Below are 15,789 nucleotides of genomic sequence, written 5' to 3'. Positions count from 1 at the left end.
CCCCTCCAACCTGGTGCCAGGATTGCAGGCATGTACCACCAGAGCCAGTGTATGTGATACTGGGGGTCTAACCCAGGGTTCTGTGCATGCCAGGTGAACTGAGCCGCATCTCCAGTCAGGCATTGAGTATGCCTGTGCCAGAACATATGGGAGCTCATTTTTGGTTCAATTTTAATTAATTAAAGGTTTTCTCTCTCCACATCTCTAACATAAAATAGAAGTAGCAGCAGCTTGAGACAAGGAAAATATACCACTCAGTTCTACAAAGCCAAAGTCCTTAGGGGTACAGCCTGCACCCAAGTAAGCTAGTTGCTTCCAAAGACATAGCAGCAGTTAAAAACAATTTTGAATTGTTTGGTTTCCAAAATATTAGTTGTGGGTCAAGAAAAGATGCATTTTACAAAGTCAGAAGCTTGTAATCCAGCTGAAATAGTTTCTACCAAAGTAGTGTAGGTTTTTTCAGAGCTTTGTTGCTTAAAGGGTTGGTTAGTGATTTAGTATTTACAAAGTTCAATTGTTTGGTTTCCAAAATACTAGTTGTGGGTCAAGAAAAGATGCATTTTACAAAGTCAGAAGCTTGTAATCCAGCTGAAATAGTTTCTACCAAAGTATTGTAGGTTTTTTCAGAGCTTTGTTGCTTAAAGGGTTGGTTAGTGATTTAGTATTTACAAAGCCCATCATTTACTGGTTTTAGTAAGCCTGTGCCTTGTAGATACATCATACTATGATGGTCAAGGCTTCTGGTGCCTGGGGGTTTAATCTCTGGTGATCTGGTTCTGATGAGGGGAAGTGGGCTGAATGGTGGCTGGGGCGGCTGACTGTCTGGAATGTGGACTGAGCATGTACTGGTCCTTGCAGAAGCTGGAAGACACTATCATGAGGTATACATGTGCCATGCTTTTACGTCTTTGCTGTGCCTTGGATGCCTGCCTCCTTTTCGGATTGCAGTTCCTCATAGTGTTTACTTGAAGTCCCTTTTTAAAATTAACTGTGGCCAGTGCTATGTGTCCTCAAGAAGTTATCCAAAGCCTCCCCCATAGATAAAGAAGTTCAAGTTGGCAGCAAGTTTCCAGCAACTGTATTTGTTAGCAAGGAGAAAAGACTAACGCCATGGTAGATGGAGCTGAAAAGATGGGAAAGAGCAGAGGTGTGATCAGAGTGAGGATACACAGCCAGGAGTGCCTGCCATTTCTGTCTCCCTTCCCCAATGGTCCTAAAAATCTGATAGGATTGATATGATAATTAAGATGCAAATTAGGTTATTTTAAATAAAAAACTGCAACGTGCTGGTAATTATGAATGATCAAGATAAGACAAAATTGCCTTCCATAGTTCATACTGGGAGTTTACACAGGTCTAGGACCTGGTTCAAGAAGTTGGATAGGGGTAGTCGTAGATCAGTTTCAAAAGATTGTGTTTGGTCTTGCCTTTTTGACTTTAAAATGCTTTGTAAAATAATCGTGTGTCTTGAGTAAACCCAGGAAGAACTATGCAGGTAAGACTTGGAATACTCATGGAACAGGAAATGAAAGCAAAGGAAGTTCAGAGAAAGAACCAGAAAAATAAACACAACCATTAAGTAACTCTATCCTTTGATAAAGGGCCAACAGGAATGATGTTGGTCATGCTTCTCTCTCCTGTGGTGGGGAAGTCCCCAGAAGGCTGGGCAGATGAACCCACCCTGTTAGGAAACATTGCAGCTCCTTGGGCATGTGCTATTGGGCTTTATCTGCTGCATCATGAACAGTATGGTCCATGACCTGTGAAACCTCGTTAAGAATCTGTTTCTATGTGAAAATCCAGTGGCTAAGAGAGCCCCTACCAGGTAGAAAACAGGTCTGAAGTTGAATGTGCCTGATCTCTACTTCCTCCTCTGTGTCCAAGAATCTTCAAACAGAATGTCAGAATTTTAGTTCTGTGATACAGAGGTTATTAGCTATGAGGGTCTTTCACAGATATTAATCTTCTGTCCAGACATACTTTAGAGCAGTGGTTCTCAACCTTCCTGATACCATGACCCTTTTATATAGTCCCTCATGTTGTAGTGACCCCCCACACACACATACCATGAAATTATTCATTGCTGCTTCATAATTATAATTAGTTACTGTTATGAATCATCATGTAAATACCTGATATGTGACCCCCGAAGGGGTTGCGACCCACAGGTTGAGAACAGCTGCTTTAGAGGCAGGTGGTGCTGGGAAAACTGGATAGCCACATGAGGAAGAGGGAAGATTAAAGTCCTTTCTGTGAGACCCAAAACTGATAGAGGCCAGACACAGACTCCCTGATATAACTGCAGTGGTTCAAGAAATGCCACAGAATTGACAGGTCAGAGTGCATGGACCTGTTTGCACAGCAAAGGAAATACCAGGATGAAGAGACGCCTCCACCGAGGAAGAAAACAGCCCATGCGGGGTTTTGGTTGCTGTTTTAATGTATATCAAGCATGCTATCTGGCCACTGTAATACTGGGCATGGTGACTGGGCAGAACGGGGGCGGGAGCTGCACTCCACACAGAGGCATGCAAGCAATCCCTGGGGGTTGGGTTTGAATCCTGCACACTGGCCTCGAGTGAGGGCGTTGGAGGCAGTGGCCAAGGGAGGACCTGGTCAGTGAGGGAACCTGTGGTGTCAACAGGTTTCTTGTGAGAAGTCTGGAAAGGCTGTGGTTAAGTGTATGGAGGGCTGCCATGTCAAGAGAAATTAGTGGTTCTGAGGGCAGAGTATGTGGCAGTAGCATTTGGGTGTTCTGGAAGGCAAGACTCAGTATAATGTGAGCAGGCAAGCTGTTTCTAACAGAACAGTTTAAAAAGGACTGTATGCTCCTGGGAAACCCACTCCCCACTGCTCCCTTCCCCTGACACATTCCAGTGGGGACCACATGTCATTGGGATGAAGAGGCAGAGTGTGGAGGGAACTCATCATAAGGGTTTGATTTGGAGACCTCTGAACACATGACTGGGAGGCCTTGAACTCGACATTGCAGCCCTGATTTCAAAAGGCAGAAAAATCTGCAGACACTGTTCTTACATGCTTTCTGCAAGGAAGCTGCTGTGAAATCCTCTTGTCCTGTGACATTTGTTCTCATTGGTGAATGTGAGTAAGGGTTGTGGGGATCTTTGACATGGAGTTGTTGGGCTGGCTGTGTGGAGAGGGCTTTTCTCCGTGGTTTGCGTTGCCCTTGTGTTTTCTGTTGACAGCCACCCTTTGCTAGCTCAGCCCTGAAGATTCTTGAACCTGGTAAAATGTTAAGGGGTAGTTTTCATGTAGTAGTCACCCCTAGTGAGCCATTTTGTCATTTTTAAAAGGTATTTTCAATATTGCTTTTGACATTTTTTTTTAAAAGCTGAATCATACATCTGGTGTGTCTGAATCTTGCCCGTGTTTTCAAAGTCTAACTTTCCCCTTTTAATCATGTATTTAATGATTTTAGTTTAGTTTGGTTTGTATGTCTTTGTGTGTGGTACATGTTGTAAGTGTGGGGATACCCAATGGAGGCTAGAACAAGACCTCTGGTGTCTTCCTGTATCATTCTCTGTGTTCGTGCCATGAGACAAGGTCTCTCATTGAACCAGAACATTGCAGTTGCCCCTCGGCTGGCTGGCCAGCAAGCTTATATGTTCCACCTGACTCCCCTCTCAAGACACATGCAGCTATGCCTGGCTTTCTACCTGGGTGCCAGGAATTCCAGTTCAGGTCCTTATAGTTGCTGAGCAAATGCCCTTACCCATGGAGCTGTATTTTTCTTCTTTTGGTCTTGTTTCTTTGCAAAGTTAAAAACTAGTCCACAAAACCCATAGACTATATGGGGGGAATGTCTCTGTCTGACTGTAGTGTTTTCTCAGATGTATCTGATTTGGATGAGTCAGTTTCTTCCCTCTCCAAGCCTGCTGTAGGAAATGGTAGACAAGGCATCCTTGGGATCCTCAGACTCTTAGACTCCACCCCAGCTATTGGAGCAGAATCCACATTTTAACAGTTGAACTTTGTCTCTGGGCAGCATGCTTCAGAATCTGGCTAAAAGTCACCATTTCACCTTTTTGTTTGTTTGCTTTCCGGCACTTGTTAAAAAGTGCCTGTCATCGTGACAGGATTCTCTCACACTCATGGGGCCATTTAATCCTCAGGACAAGTTGCTAAAGGAGGTGTTATTGAAGGTCAGAAGAGTTGTCACTGAGTCTGCCAAAGATGTCATGAAATGACACTTTCTAGAGTCAGTGTGTCTTACGTAGGAGACAGGAACGTTTGAGGCCTGCTTGTCTTTGATGTGCATACCCTGTGCTTCTGAGTAGAGCCAGGTGCTCCGGAAGGATTGCAGAATGGATGCTCCATCCCAGTGCTGGCTAGAGTACACCCGGGGGCCTCATGTCACATCTGTACCATGGCTTCCCTAAGCACCAGCCAGAAAATAGCTCAGGGAGTTGCCTGCCTCAAAATAGACTCTCTCTGTCTACTTGTCCATCTATGCATCCATGCATCCATGCATCCATGCATCCATGCATCCATGCATCCATGCATCCATCCATCCATCCATCCATCCATTCATTCATCTCTGCGTATTTCAGTTTTTAAAACTATCATTCAAAATAAGAATTGCTTGCTAGAAACCAGCTTTGACTAGTGCCCTCTGAAGCCTTCACCATATACCATTTTCTTGGGTTCTTCTTCAGGGGAAATGCAGTGGATAGCAGGAACTGGTCTTTAATCGTGGGGCAGTGCTTCTGTTTACCTGCCTACCTTTCCTTTTGTCCCCTTGGATGTTCACGTCTGCGGCTGAGATGAATGACATTGGCTGTGGACCCACAATGCTGCTTCTCACTGGCATGTGAGATCCAAGGAACCATCCTTGGGGATAAAACACTGGTCTTACAATTTATATTTAGAAAAATTAATTCCCATGATTAAAGAAAACTACAATAGCAATTGGAATTCATTAATTTCTGTTTGTCATTTTTTTTATCTACCTACTTTGCACTTGGATTGACCCAAAAATGAAGGACAAGTTTTTCTCATTTCCCGTGTGTGTGTGTGTGTGTGTGTGTGTGTGTGTGTGTGTGCACGTGTACGTATGTACATATATGTATTTTTTTAAGTTGGGGCCACATTGTAATTCTCTGTGCAGCACCATTTGCTGGTATTTTTATTTCTCTTTAGATATCATCTCATATTCTTTTTCTTTGCTCCTGACATCAGCTTATTTCATATGAATGCCTAACATATTAAATACATATGCATTTAAAATATTGTTTTGATTTGTTTACAAGTTGTTTCTCTTAAAGGGTCTGTCTGGGGAGATGTGTAATTTCTCATATCCTGTGTTTGTAGGAAGAATTTTAAATCGTTTCTCCAAAGACATTGGACATATGGACGACTTGCTTCCCCTGACGTTTCTAGACTTCATCCAGGTATGTAGAGTGATATGATATCATGCTCTCAGATGCAGAACTGAAGTACCTGTCTTTTTCTTTCTCTTTCCATGAGGGAAAGGGATGTCTGTGGGGCTGTGGGGCCGGAGGTGTGTAATGTTACCTTAGAAAAGGCCGTGTTTGTAGAAGGAAGGTGTGGTTAAGATTCGGAGGCTAACTTAGCGTGAGTAATATTGTGTGTAGGAGTGGCTGTACATTCGTGTCAGGGTTGGTTCATGGCAGCTACATGCTGGTAAGTGGCTTTCCATCTGCCTCCCAGGTATCTGGCTTGGATTTGATTTACTGTGAACACATTTCATAATATAGAAACAATCACCTCTCACGGAAAGATAGCCCAGATTAACTAAATTATGCATTGTATTGCCACAAAGGGCAAATATTTCCTGCACCTTTTTTTTTTTTTTTTTGGAGGGGGTGGGGTAAAACCAGGTGTGGTTACTTACAAAGAACAGATTAGCAGTAATACGGTGAAAATACTTTGTTAGCAAGGACAATAGAAGAGCGGTTATTGCAGATTCAAAGCTTTAAATGCGGGCATGTTAAGCCAATAATAGAGTACAGGATCAAAGTCTTCTCAGAAAATGTCTTTTTTGTTTTCCTAGGCACCTTTTCTTTTCACACATTGATTGCTCTGTCTTAAGGTGTCTTTAAAGAAGAATCCCACAGAAATGCCTTCTTTTTGCATGTTGTTTTGTCTGTGAACTTGAGGTCCAGAAGACTCATGTTGGGTCTCCTCATCCCTCATCTCCTCATTCATGTTGTTACGCCTGCGGTTTTATCTGTTTTGCTTTGCTTTCGTCTGTCCTTTAATTCTGTCTGCTTCGCAGTGACTCGGGCAGGGGATCTTTTTGTTTCCCCCAAGCGTTTATTTTGGAGAAGAAATGCATCCATCAAAAGCCGTGCACGCTAAGATCCCAGCTGCTTGTAGCTCCCTTGCCAGGAGATTGGGCCCTTTTCACTCTCCCAAGGGCCAGCTCACAGCTGTTGTCACCAGCAGCCCAGCTGCAGGCGCGAGCTGGAGACGCCGCCGCAGTGGGGTCCTCGGTTATGCCCAAGGCTTGCGGGACCCTTTCCCTTTTCTTCTGTGCTCAGCACTCTTCAGGTCCAAGCCTAGGTTCACTTCTGGAGTCACAGGTCTCAAGAACTGAAGGATTACTTAATTTGGCTGTGTCAAAAAAACCCAAACAACTCAACTGTGGGCTACCGTGATTGCTGGAATCTCTGTTAGTCACACAGAAAGAGAGCCCAGGCTACCTACTGCAAACTGCATGGCCCATAGGTGAAGCCATCTCTTCCCACCCACCTGGGGCTCACAGGTGGAGTCTTTGTTCCACAGATAACCACACCAGACTCGTTTGCTTCCGTGAACTTATTTTTAAAACGTGTCCTCCTGGATTTAGCTATGCTCTGTGTCCCCCAGAAGCAACTCTTCACTACAGAGCTGTCTCCCCACCCCATAGAATACAGAGAACTTTAAGCACGTGTCTTGACAGAGATTACGAATCACTTCTGGAAGAGTTTGCCAAGGGTTCTGTTTCCCACAACCGTGAGCTAGGCCAAGGCTGAATTTCCAAAGCTGGCTGGCCCACTGTGTGTTTCGCAGAGGGAGCCTTGCTAATTAGAACCCCTCATGCATTTTGTGTTGCTTGGGATATTCTTGACGTGAGTATAAAACATTCTCAGAATTGTGAGGAGAGAAAATTCTAGTCCTGTTGTACTTCAGTTTAACCACATAGAGCAGAATCTTTATCCATCATCCACTCACAGACTTGCTACGCTTCACCATTGTTTACGACTTTGGGTGCTGATTAGCAGTTTCTAGACTCTTCCCCGAAAGTGAATCTTGATGCTATTGCCCTTCCCAAAGGAGTTTCACATGAAGGACAACTCAGTTATCAATTATCATACAGAGCTGTTGTCATTCACTCTGTCTGCAGGTGTCTCTAATAAACCTTCCTGTAATCCTTTCAGGAAGAAATATTTTCTCCTTTTAAAAATAGTGTTAGCTAAATATAAAAGCACTGATCCCTGCCATTGTTTTGTGTCTTTGAGGGACATTTCCCAACATCCATTGTTTAAATGGTTGTCAGGAGGAATCAAGTGAAACTCAGTGAACAGGGCTGGAGCTGCCCCTTTGCACTGTGTGCACAGCCTTCCTGGGGAGGATTTGCATCTGATGACGGCCTGGGCTTCTCATGAAGAATCGCTGTGATCATTTGGTGCTTGTTGCTATAGGATTGAGCAAAGATTTTTATGAAAGCCACAAAAAAAAAAAAAAAAAAAAAAAATTTAACTTACCCTCAAAGAAAGGCCAACAAAAATCTAAATGTAAATTGATTTTTTTTTTTTTCTTTTTTAAGCCAGATAGGACTCTGTAGTACGAAAACTGCCCAGTGGTGTTCTGGGACTCTTAATGGAATCATGTAAACTTAAAATAAACACTATTATGGTAAGCACATAGAATGAAAACTAATTTTCCAAATCAAATACATTATATTCAATTCATTTTCCCCAATCAACCAAATGTTTAAAACCTGTTAGTTATAACAGCAATCTCCTGGAAATTAATTAGAAGCCTATTAGCTCTGCTAGCTGAGGCGGATGACAGGGGTTGCTCCTTACATTTCTAAATAGTCTCTAGAATTAAAGGCAGCAAGGTCAAAATGGCAGTCAGCCTCACCTTATGGCTGGCCGTATACTGGAGCTTCTGGGGTGTGGGTGGGCGTTTTGGGGGCTGCTTTTCAGAACATTTTGTCTACTCTGCCTCAGTCCTTTACATTTTTAAACGTTTAGACTGAGCGTATAGCCCTCCTGACCTTGTGCTCCTGAGACCCTGGGTTCTATTTCCTGTATCACCAAAACAAACCAAAGAGGGGGGACAATTATCAATAACAACAGCAATTTGAGAATTAGCCATCAGATAAACCATTCAGGTCAGAGATTATTCAGGTTCCGAGACCTTTCCCTTCAGCAGTGGTGTCCACTGCCTTGCCTGGTCCTCTGAGGTGGTTGCTGTTTTCCTCAAGGGCTTGTTTACCTGCTCATCCCCTGGGCCAGTTTACTGGGTCCCCTGAAGGGTGTCCTCAGCTTCTTTCAACACTGACCTTAGTAGCAAACTTCCTGTATGCCTCTGTTCTTAATGTCATTAGCAAACCCTGCTGCTGACATCGGGAGGCTCTGGATCTTTCATCAGATCTGGAGGTAATTAGAGCTCCTCCTAGGCACAGGTAATTTCCCAGGATACTCCTGTGCTCAGTTTAGCTAAAACGGTTGAGGTCAGAGGGAGCTGGAGATGAGGCAGTACCTACAGACCTTCAAGGAAGTGAGCATCCCCCAGCATTCTCCAGCTGGTGTCAATGTGGCACGTGCCAGCGCCAGCATGCAAACCCAGGCCCACAGCTGAAGTGCTAGAAAGCTGAGCAAGATTCCCATAAAGACTGCCTGGCTCATAGTACTCCCTTATGAAAGAGGTGCATGTGCACACGCTCTCCTGGATAATAAGATCAGGTAGCTACAGAAGTAAATAATGTAATGACAGCCACTCCTGTGAGCTGTTTAATCCCATGTGTTCATCACCTTTTCTGAAAGGTGATGACAGTTCAGTTGGTTTTGTAAGTCAGTTCAGAACTTGAGTTTCCAACTGAGTGTGATCCTGAGGAATCCGGGGGACGGGCCTGAGGACGGGACCCTTCATTTGTGGCAGTCAGAAGTCTGGGCAGAGATTGGCCATGCCACCGATGGGATGACTGAGTGGAGGAACTTCTGCGTAAACTGTGACCGAAATTCCTGGCCACATAGAAAGCCAATTTTGTCCCTCAGGCTTCAAGAAAAGATTGGTGTTTATGCGGACATGGACTGGTTTTGTTTTGAAGTGTCGACTATTGGTGTTTACGTAGCGACACAGCCAGTTTTCACAGTCTGCATCTTTAGTTGCTGCCATGCGTCCCTGTGAGAAGAATGAATGGTACAGGGTGAGAAGAGGTGTCTGGGAGACTGGGCTCCGGGGACGCACTTTTAGCCGACAAGCTGTTGCAAGGGATAGAACAGGCCTGAAGGGGGTTTTGAGTAAAGTGTAAATATGTGATTGGAAAGCACAGCATTGCCTGACTGGCAGCATCTCTCTGGCATAAAACGTGTTGTTCACATGTGTTTTGTTTCTTCACTTTTTCAAGAAATTGCAACCACTTTGAGTATAAACAGGATTTCTAAAGCCAAGTCCTCCATCAAGACAGAATAGTTTTCTGCAGGTTAAAGCTAGATGGTGTTGCAGAAATAGGAATTAAAATATCAGTGGCACCTTATCACCTGCCCTCAGACAGGAGAAATCAGAGAGGCAACGGTCTTAGAGTAGGAATTTGACCTTTGGAAGATGATCATATTGGTGAGCTAGCCGTGTGTGTGTGTGTGTGTGTGTGTGTGTGTGTGTGTGTGTGTGTGTACATGTACTCAGATAGATGATAGATAGGTAGATGATAGGTAGGTAGGTAGGTAGGTAGATAGATGGACAGACAGATGACAGACAGACAGACAACAAGATCATTAACTTGAAATTTTAACTCTGATTTTTTATTATTAGCACAAGTTTCAGTAGCACTAATTTAGTTCATTTTCCTTTTAATACACATTTTATCTTCCTGCGCGTTTGTTCTCTCAAGCATCCCTGTAGAAGTCGGAGGACAACCTGGGGGAGTCATCTCTTCTTCTGCCACGTAGTTCCTGGGGACAAACCCAGGTCGCCACGCTTGGTGGCAAGTGCCTTTGCCCACGGATTCCTCACGCCACCAGCCCGCGCCCACGTTTTCTTAAAGTCGTTATTAAATTATTAATAGATGCCAGGATTTAAAATTTTAGTACCATTTTAATTAAAATGGTTAGAACTCATTATTTTTAGTAATAACTTTAATAAAAACAAACAATTTTTAATATTTGACGAGAGGATACTGTGTGACTTTATTTGTGACTAGATATTTCACAACATATCTTGGCTTTTTCCCAAAAGGAAAACATTTTTTTATAAAAGCCTATGACTTGGGGATGAACTGTTTCCCATTCCTGTAGGCTGTTCCCCTCAACCCCTAACCCTAACACTGAGTTTCAGAGAGGGGCAGGGGTGGGGTGGGGTGGGGGGGGGTGGGGTGGGGTGTGAGTGTAGGGTCTTCACTTAGCAGGTAGTAGCTGTTTCTGTGAGGTTGGATAAGATGGCCAGACTCACCCAGGGACAGGGAAGCTGTTTAGGTAAGGTGAAACGTCCACGTTTAAAGAGAAAACCAAACGAAGTAGACACGGGAGCACAGGAAAATTGATGTTGTGGAGCCACAGGAAAGCAGGCGTATTAAATGCCGCGGTGTGGAGCCCATCTTGCAGGGATCCCTGATGGTGGTGGAGCACAGCATGTGAGCAGTTCGTGTAGTTAGGAGAGGGTCCTGTTTGGAGTTCAGGGGCCGGGGCTGGGCCCTTGAGCACTTTAGTCTTTGTGGAGGGGTGGCGGGAAGAATAAGAGGCGTGTTACAGAGAAAGGTCACCTGGCCTGTGAAAGTCGTGTGTGTGGGGTGGGGTGGGGGTGGCAGGCTGCCTCCTTCCTCCCAAAAATGGGATCACAGAGGATGGCCTGAATCCAGCAGGGAGCCCCTTCCCCTTGTGAACCCAAATCATTTAAAGGCCAGAAAACAAGGCGGGAACCATTCCAGCAAAGGAGGTAGACCTGGGAGTGAGTGGCATGGAGGGAGGGTGCGCTGCCCAGACCCCCTTATGACCACTTCCTCTTCACTGGGGAAGATGAAGAAGGCTGGCAGGAAGTCTTCTGATTTTTTTTTTTTTAAAGGATGCACTGAGTACCAAGTGTATTGTAACTAAATTTTTGATGATTCTGCTTGGGTTTGACATGTAATAAACTTCAGTCATTTTAATTTTTACCACTCCTCACTAATTTATACTTATACAGATACTTCTTCTCGCTTACTGTCTTCTCATGCTCTTAAATGAAATCTCAGTTATTACATGGAGCATTTCATGATCACAGGAAACCTGCCTGTCACTGGTCCTCTGTTCTGTTGCTTCGCTGTCTGAGCCCTGTGGGGTATGGAGCAAACCACCCCTGCCTCCTGAACACAGCAGACACCTTTGTTCTTTGCTTGGAGTGTCGGTGTCTCAGCTGATTCCAGCACTTAACTAAGATTTTTCCCCCGAACCCAAGAATTTAATAGGTGGCAGTAGATGAATCTTCTCGGTGGATAACAAATTACAGTCTCCTGAGGCCAGCCTGGTAATACCCAGCTCCAGAGCAAGGACTTGAACTTGGCTCACAGTGTAGTGCCCTCTGAGACTCTGTATCCAAATGGATTTATTTTCCTTTGCTTGCCTGGGATTCATGTTATCAAGGGTATTCTAGTTACCCACCCCCTCGATCTAACTCTTCAAAAGAAACTACCCACCAAATAGTCTGTGTATGCGTGCGTGCGTGCGTGCGTGCGTGCGTGTGTGTCTGTGTGTTTGTGTCTGTGTTCTGTACTTGTACACAATTATCACCCTCCGTGTATTCATCCTTTAAAAGACCAGCAAATGTCTCTTTCCTCTTTCCTGGTAGTGATTATATTAGTTCCTTTCTGTGTCACTGTGATAAAAACATGTGACAAGAAGTGACATTGTAGAATGCAGATCTAGGAACAGGATGCTCACACAGTAGGTCTTTCCACCTCAATTGACCCAGCGTATAAACTCCCTTACAGACATGTCCAGCTGACTCTACATCCTGCTAATTGATCAACGTTAACCATCATAGTGAACCATATTTTTTCAAATGTTTTTTTTAGATTTTTTAAAAAACTTTTTTATGCGTCTAAGTGTTTTGCCTACGTGTATGTATGTGTACCTTGTGTGTGGCTGGTGTCTACAGAGGTCAGAGTGTGTCAGACCCCCTGGAATTTGGGTGACAGATGGTTGTGAAGCACCATGTAAGTTCTGGGAACCAAACCTCGGTCCCCTGCAAGATCAAGAAGTACTCTTAACCACTGAACCTTTTCTCCAGCTTCTTGGCCCATTTCTTTACCAGTGTGTTTGGCAATAAACTCATCACTATGCCCTACTGAAGGGGAGAGATCATGCCACACAGCCTAGCACTGTGTTGAGCATATTCCACCTGCCCCATTTCATCTAAACCTTGATTTTATTTTATAGTGACAGTACTCCTTTTTTGTGAAGAAAGGTTTCATGTCTTTAGTTTCAGATAATGGGATTCCACTGCTTTGTGGTATGGGTATGAGTATATGTGTGTGCCCATAAACACCCTCTAGGAGCAATTAAATTGTGTATATGTGACCTTTCCACATAACTGTTGCACGGTGAACTATATGCAGAATAATGCTATGGCAGGGCTGGGGAGATGGCTCAGTTGGGAAAGAGCTTGCCACACAAACATGAGGACCTGCATTCATATGAAAAAATCAGGCTTGTAATCCCAGGAGTTGGGAGGTATAACAAGGAGGCTCCTTGGGGCTTAATGGCCAACCAGCTTAGCCCAGTCAATTCAGTGTGCCTTAGTGAGAAACCCTTTCTTGAAATAAGGCAGAAAAGGAATTTAGGAAGATGCCCAACATTAGCCTTGCACCTTCACACACAGGCACATGTACATACGTACATGCGCAACTGCACACATGTTCACACAGACTCCACACACAAATGTTCATGCTTAGACCGTGTTGGCCTCTCATTGAACAGGGATCTGCACTGTAGCCAGGCTTGTAAATTTTCCCAAAAGAATTTATAGTTGAGCCTATACAAAGTTAGCCCATCATAGCTCATGAAGTGTAGTCTGCCCAAGAAGGGACTGTAAAGATGTGTCATGTGTCCATCTCTCTGAAGGTGTCATCCTTGTCAGCTGATGGGCTTTTCTGTCCCTAGCAAGCAGGGCCTCCATCGGCCTTGCACATACAATGCGCTTGCTTCCAGGTTGTGCACATGCTTACTTTCTCAAAGGGTTTCGCCTTCAGGTTTTTCTCTCCTGCTTCTGCTTACCTGAAGAAATTGTAGCAGGTAAGAGACCTCTCCTGCTTCACTGCTGCTCCCCTCAGGACCATGTCAGCACCTCCAGGATGGCCAGCAGGCCGTGCTGGCGTGAGGAATCCCCTGCTGTATGCTGTTCTCTTACTCCATTTCCATTAGTGTTCAGCAGTGCTGGGGCATCACTGTGCACGGAGGAAACGTGAGAGTGTTGGACACTGATTTTTTTTTCCCCAGAGACTCTACTTTCCGTGTTCTGGGGGAAGTGAGGAAGAGCAGTGGCATTGCTAACAGGGCCTCTGCCTGTCTGAGTGGAGCCACAAATTGAGGTATCACCTGCAAAGTCACTGTTAAAGAACTGAGTGCCAGCCCTTACCTCTGGTTGTTTCTGTACCTTTGCTAATAAGTGGTCTAGCTGGGGCTTCTGTTTGGGTCACTCAATGCTCTTCCCCTCCTGTCTCATGGCTCTCTGTGCCTCTTGCAGAGCTGGTGAGTGCTCGGCCTTCCATGGCCGATGCTCTGTCCCACAGGCACCCCACGAGTCTTACTAAATGTGTTCATGATGCTCGCCATTGTAACTTGATAATGACATACTTACCATCCAAACTGGTAAAATATAAGGAGTAACTTGACAGGTTGAAAGCTTCGGAAAGACCAGTAACGGCTTCACTAAGACTAGTTGTGGTGGTGGTGCACACCCATAACCCCAGCCCTTGGGGGGCCGAGGAGGTAGATCTCCAAGTTCAAGGCTCTCTTGACTACCTAACTAGACTTTGGCCACAACCCCCCCCCCCAAATGCTCAAGTAGATATTCTTTTTTCCCCCTGCTTGTAAATTAGGTTTGAATGGTGTCGTAGTTACTGTGCTGTTGAAGTGGTGAAACTCTGGCCAAGGCAACGTGTAGAAGAAAGCATTTAACAGGGGCTTGCTTACAGTTTGAGAGGGTGAGTCCATGATCATCATGGTGGGAAGCACGGCAGCAGGCAAGCAGGCCTGGTGCTGGAGCAGCAGCTGAGAGCTCCCAACGGATCTGAAAGTTGAGGTGGAGAGAGAAAGACTGGGCCTGGCATGGGATTTTGAAACCTCAAAGCCCACCCCCAGTAACAAACCTCCTCCAACAAGGCCACATCTCCTAGCCTGTCCTAAATAGTCCACCAACTGGGTACCACACTTTCAAATATATGAGCCTGTGGGGGCCATTCTCACTTAAAACACACAGATAGGAATAGTAAATAGGGGTAAATATTGGAGGGACACATGAAGACCCTGTACAAAGAGCTCGCCAGGGTCTTATAAGTTGCAGAAGATCCATTATATACAAGGCTACTCAAAAGGCAGAAGCAGGTAGATCTCTGTGAGTTCAAGGCCACCCTGGTGTACATAGCAAGTTCCAGGCCAGGCCTGTATGTGTTTTAAAATAAAGCAAAGCTTCAAGGTTTTGTTATTTCTGAGTTGACCTACATTCTTTGGTCATAGCTTCTGGGTTTCTTCTGTAGCCTGCCTGGAGGAATTGGACAAAGCTTTGTCCCTGAACCCCAGAAAGTGGAGAAGGCACATGTGACAGGAAGCTCTGGGCATGAGATATTTGCAGTGACACCATGGGATGGAATAATAGCACAGGCTATTGAGATGAAACATCAGAGGAGATGAAGATGATGGGTACAGAGGGGCCAGATCTTGGAGAGACTTGTATCTCAAGTGCAAGAGCTTAACTTTGTAGTGGTGGGTAGGATGCAGGGATCACTCAAAGGATAGGATCATGTCAGCACAGACAGGCTGGAGAGGTCACTGATTTGGACATGCCCAAACATGGGCATCTACATAAGAATGCTATATTTAAAACAAACCCTGTTCCTGACTGGAAAGTCTGTTCTACAGAATACTCCATCCCTCAGATATATGTCAATCACAAGACTTTTCTTTTTTAAAATAGGTTCTCAGGTATCCCCAGGATAGCTTTGAAATCTCTGTGTAGCCAAGGATGACCTTGTACTTCTGATCTTCTAGTCTTCAGGTCCCAAGTGCTGGGACTAGGTGGTCCTCCACAGTTTACACGATGCTGGAAATCAAACCTAGCTTTGTGCATGCTAGGTAGGCAGCCCTACTAACTGAGCTGAATCCTCACCCCATAGGTCATCCCTGAGGCTACCAGACTCTTGTTTAGTCATATCATAGTTGCTGGATAAACTGGAGCTGTTCTCAATTCTAGGTGATGAAGACAGATTGTTAAAAAAGCCAATGTATGCAGCCGGGTGGTGATGGTGCGTGCCTTTAATCCCAGCACTCGGGAAGCAGAGGCAGGCAAATCTCTGTGAGTTCAAGGCCAGCCAGGGCTACAGAGTGAGTTCCAGGAAAGGCGCAA

The 15,789-nt window shown here is 44.9% G+C and overlaps 1 protein-coding gene across 1 annotated transcript in view; it reads left to right on the top strand.

Annotated features, from left to right (window-relative positions):
• The window catches only part of Abcc4 (ATP binding cassette subfamily C member 4), a 211,006-nt gene that overhangs the window by 140,486 nt on the left and 54,731 nt on the right, over positions 1-15,789 (top strand). Inside the window, exon 20 of the mRNA XM_036198541.1 lies at positions 5,332-5,411. Within this exon, the coding sequence (XP_036054434.1) occupies positions 5,332-5,411 (80 nt within the window). The remainder of the gene's footprint in view (positions 1-5,331; positions 5,412-15,789) is intronic.

This window comes from Onychomys torridus, chromosome 9, assembly GCF_903995425.1.
Source record: "Onychomys torridus chromosome 9, mOncTor1.1, whole genome shotgun sequence".
NCBI classification, from domain to species: Eukaryota; Metazoa; Chordata; class Mammalia; order Rodentia; family Cricetidae; genus Onychomys; species Onychomys torridus.
Note: the sequence above shows the minus strand (reverse complement) of the source record. Positions and strands in the feature narration are given on the sequence as shown.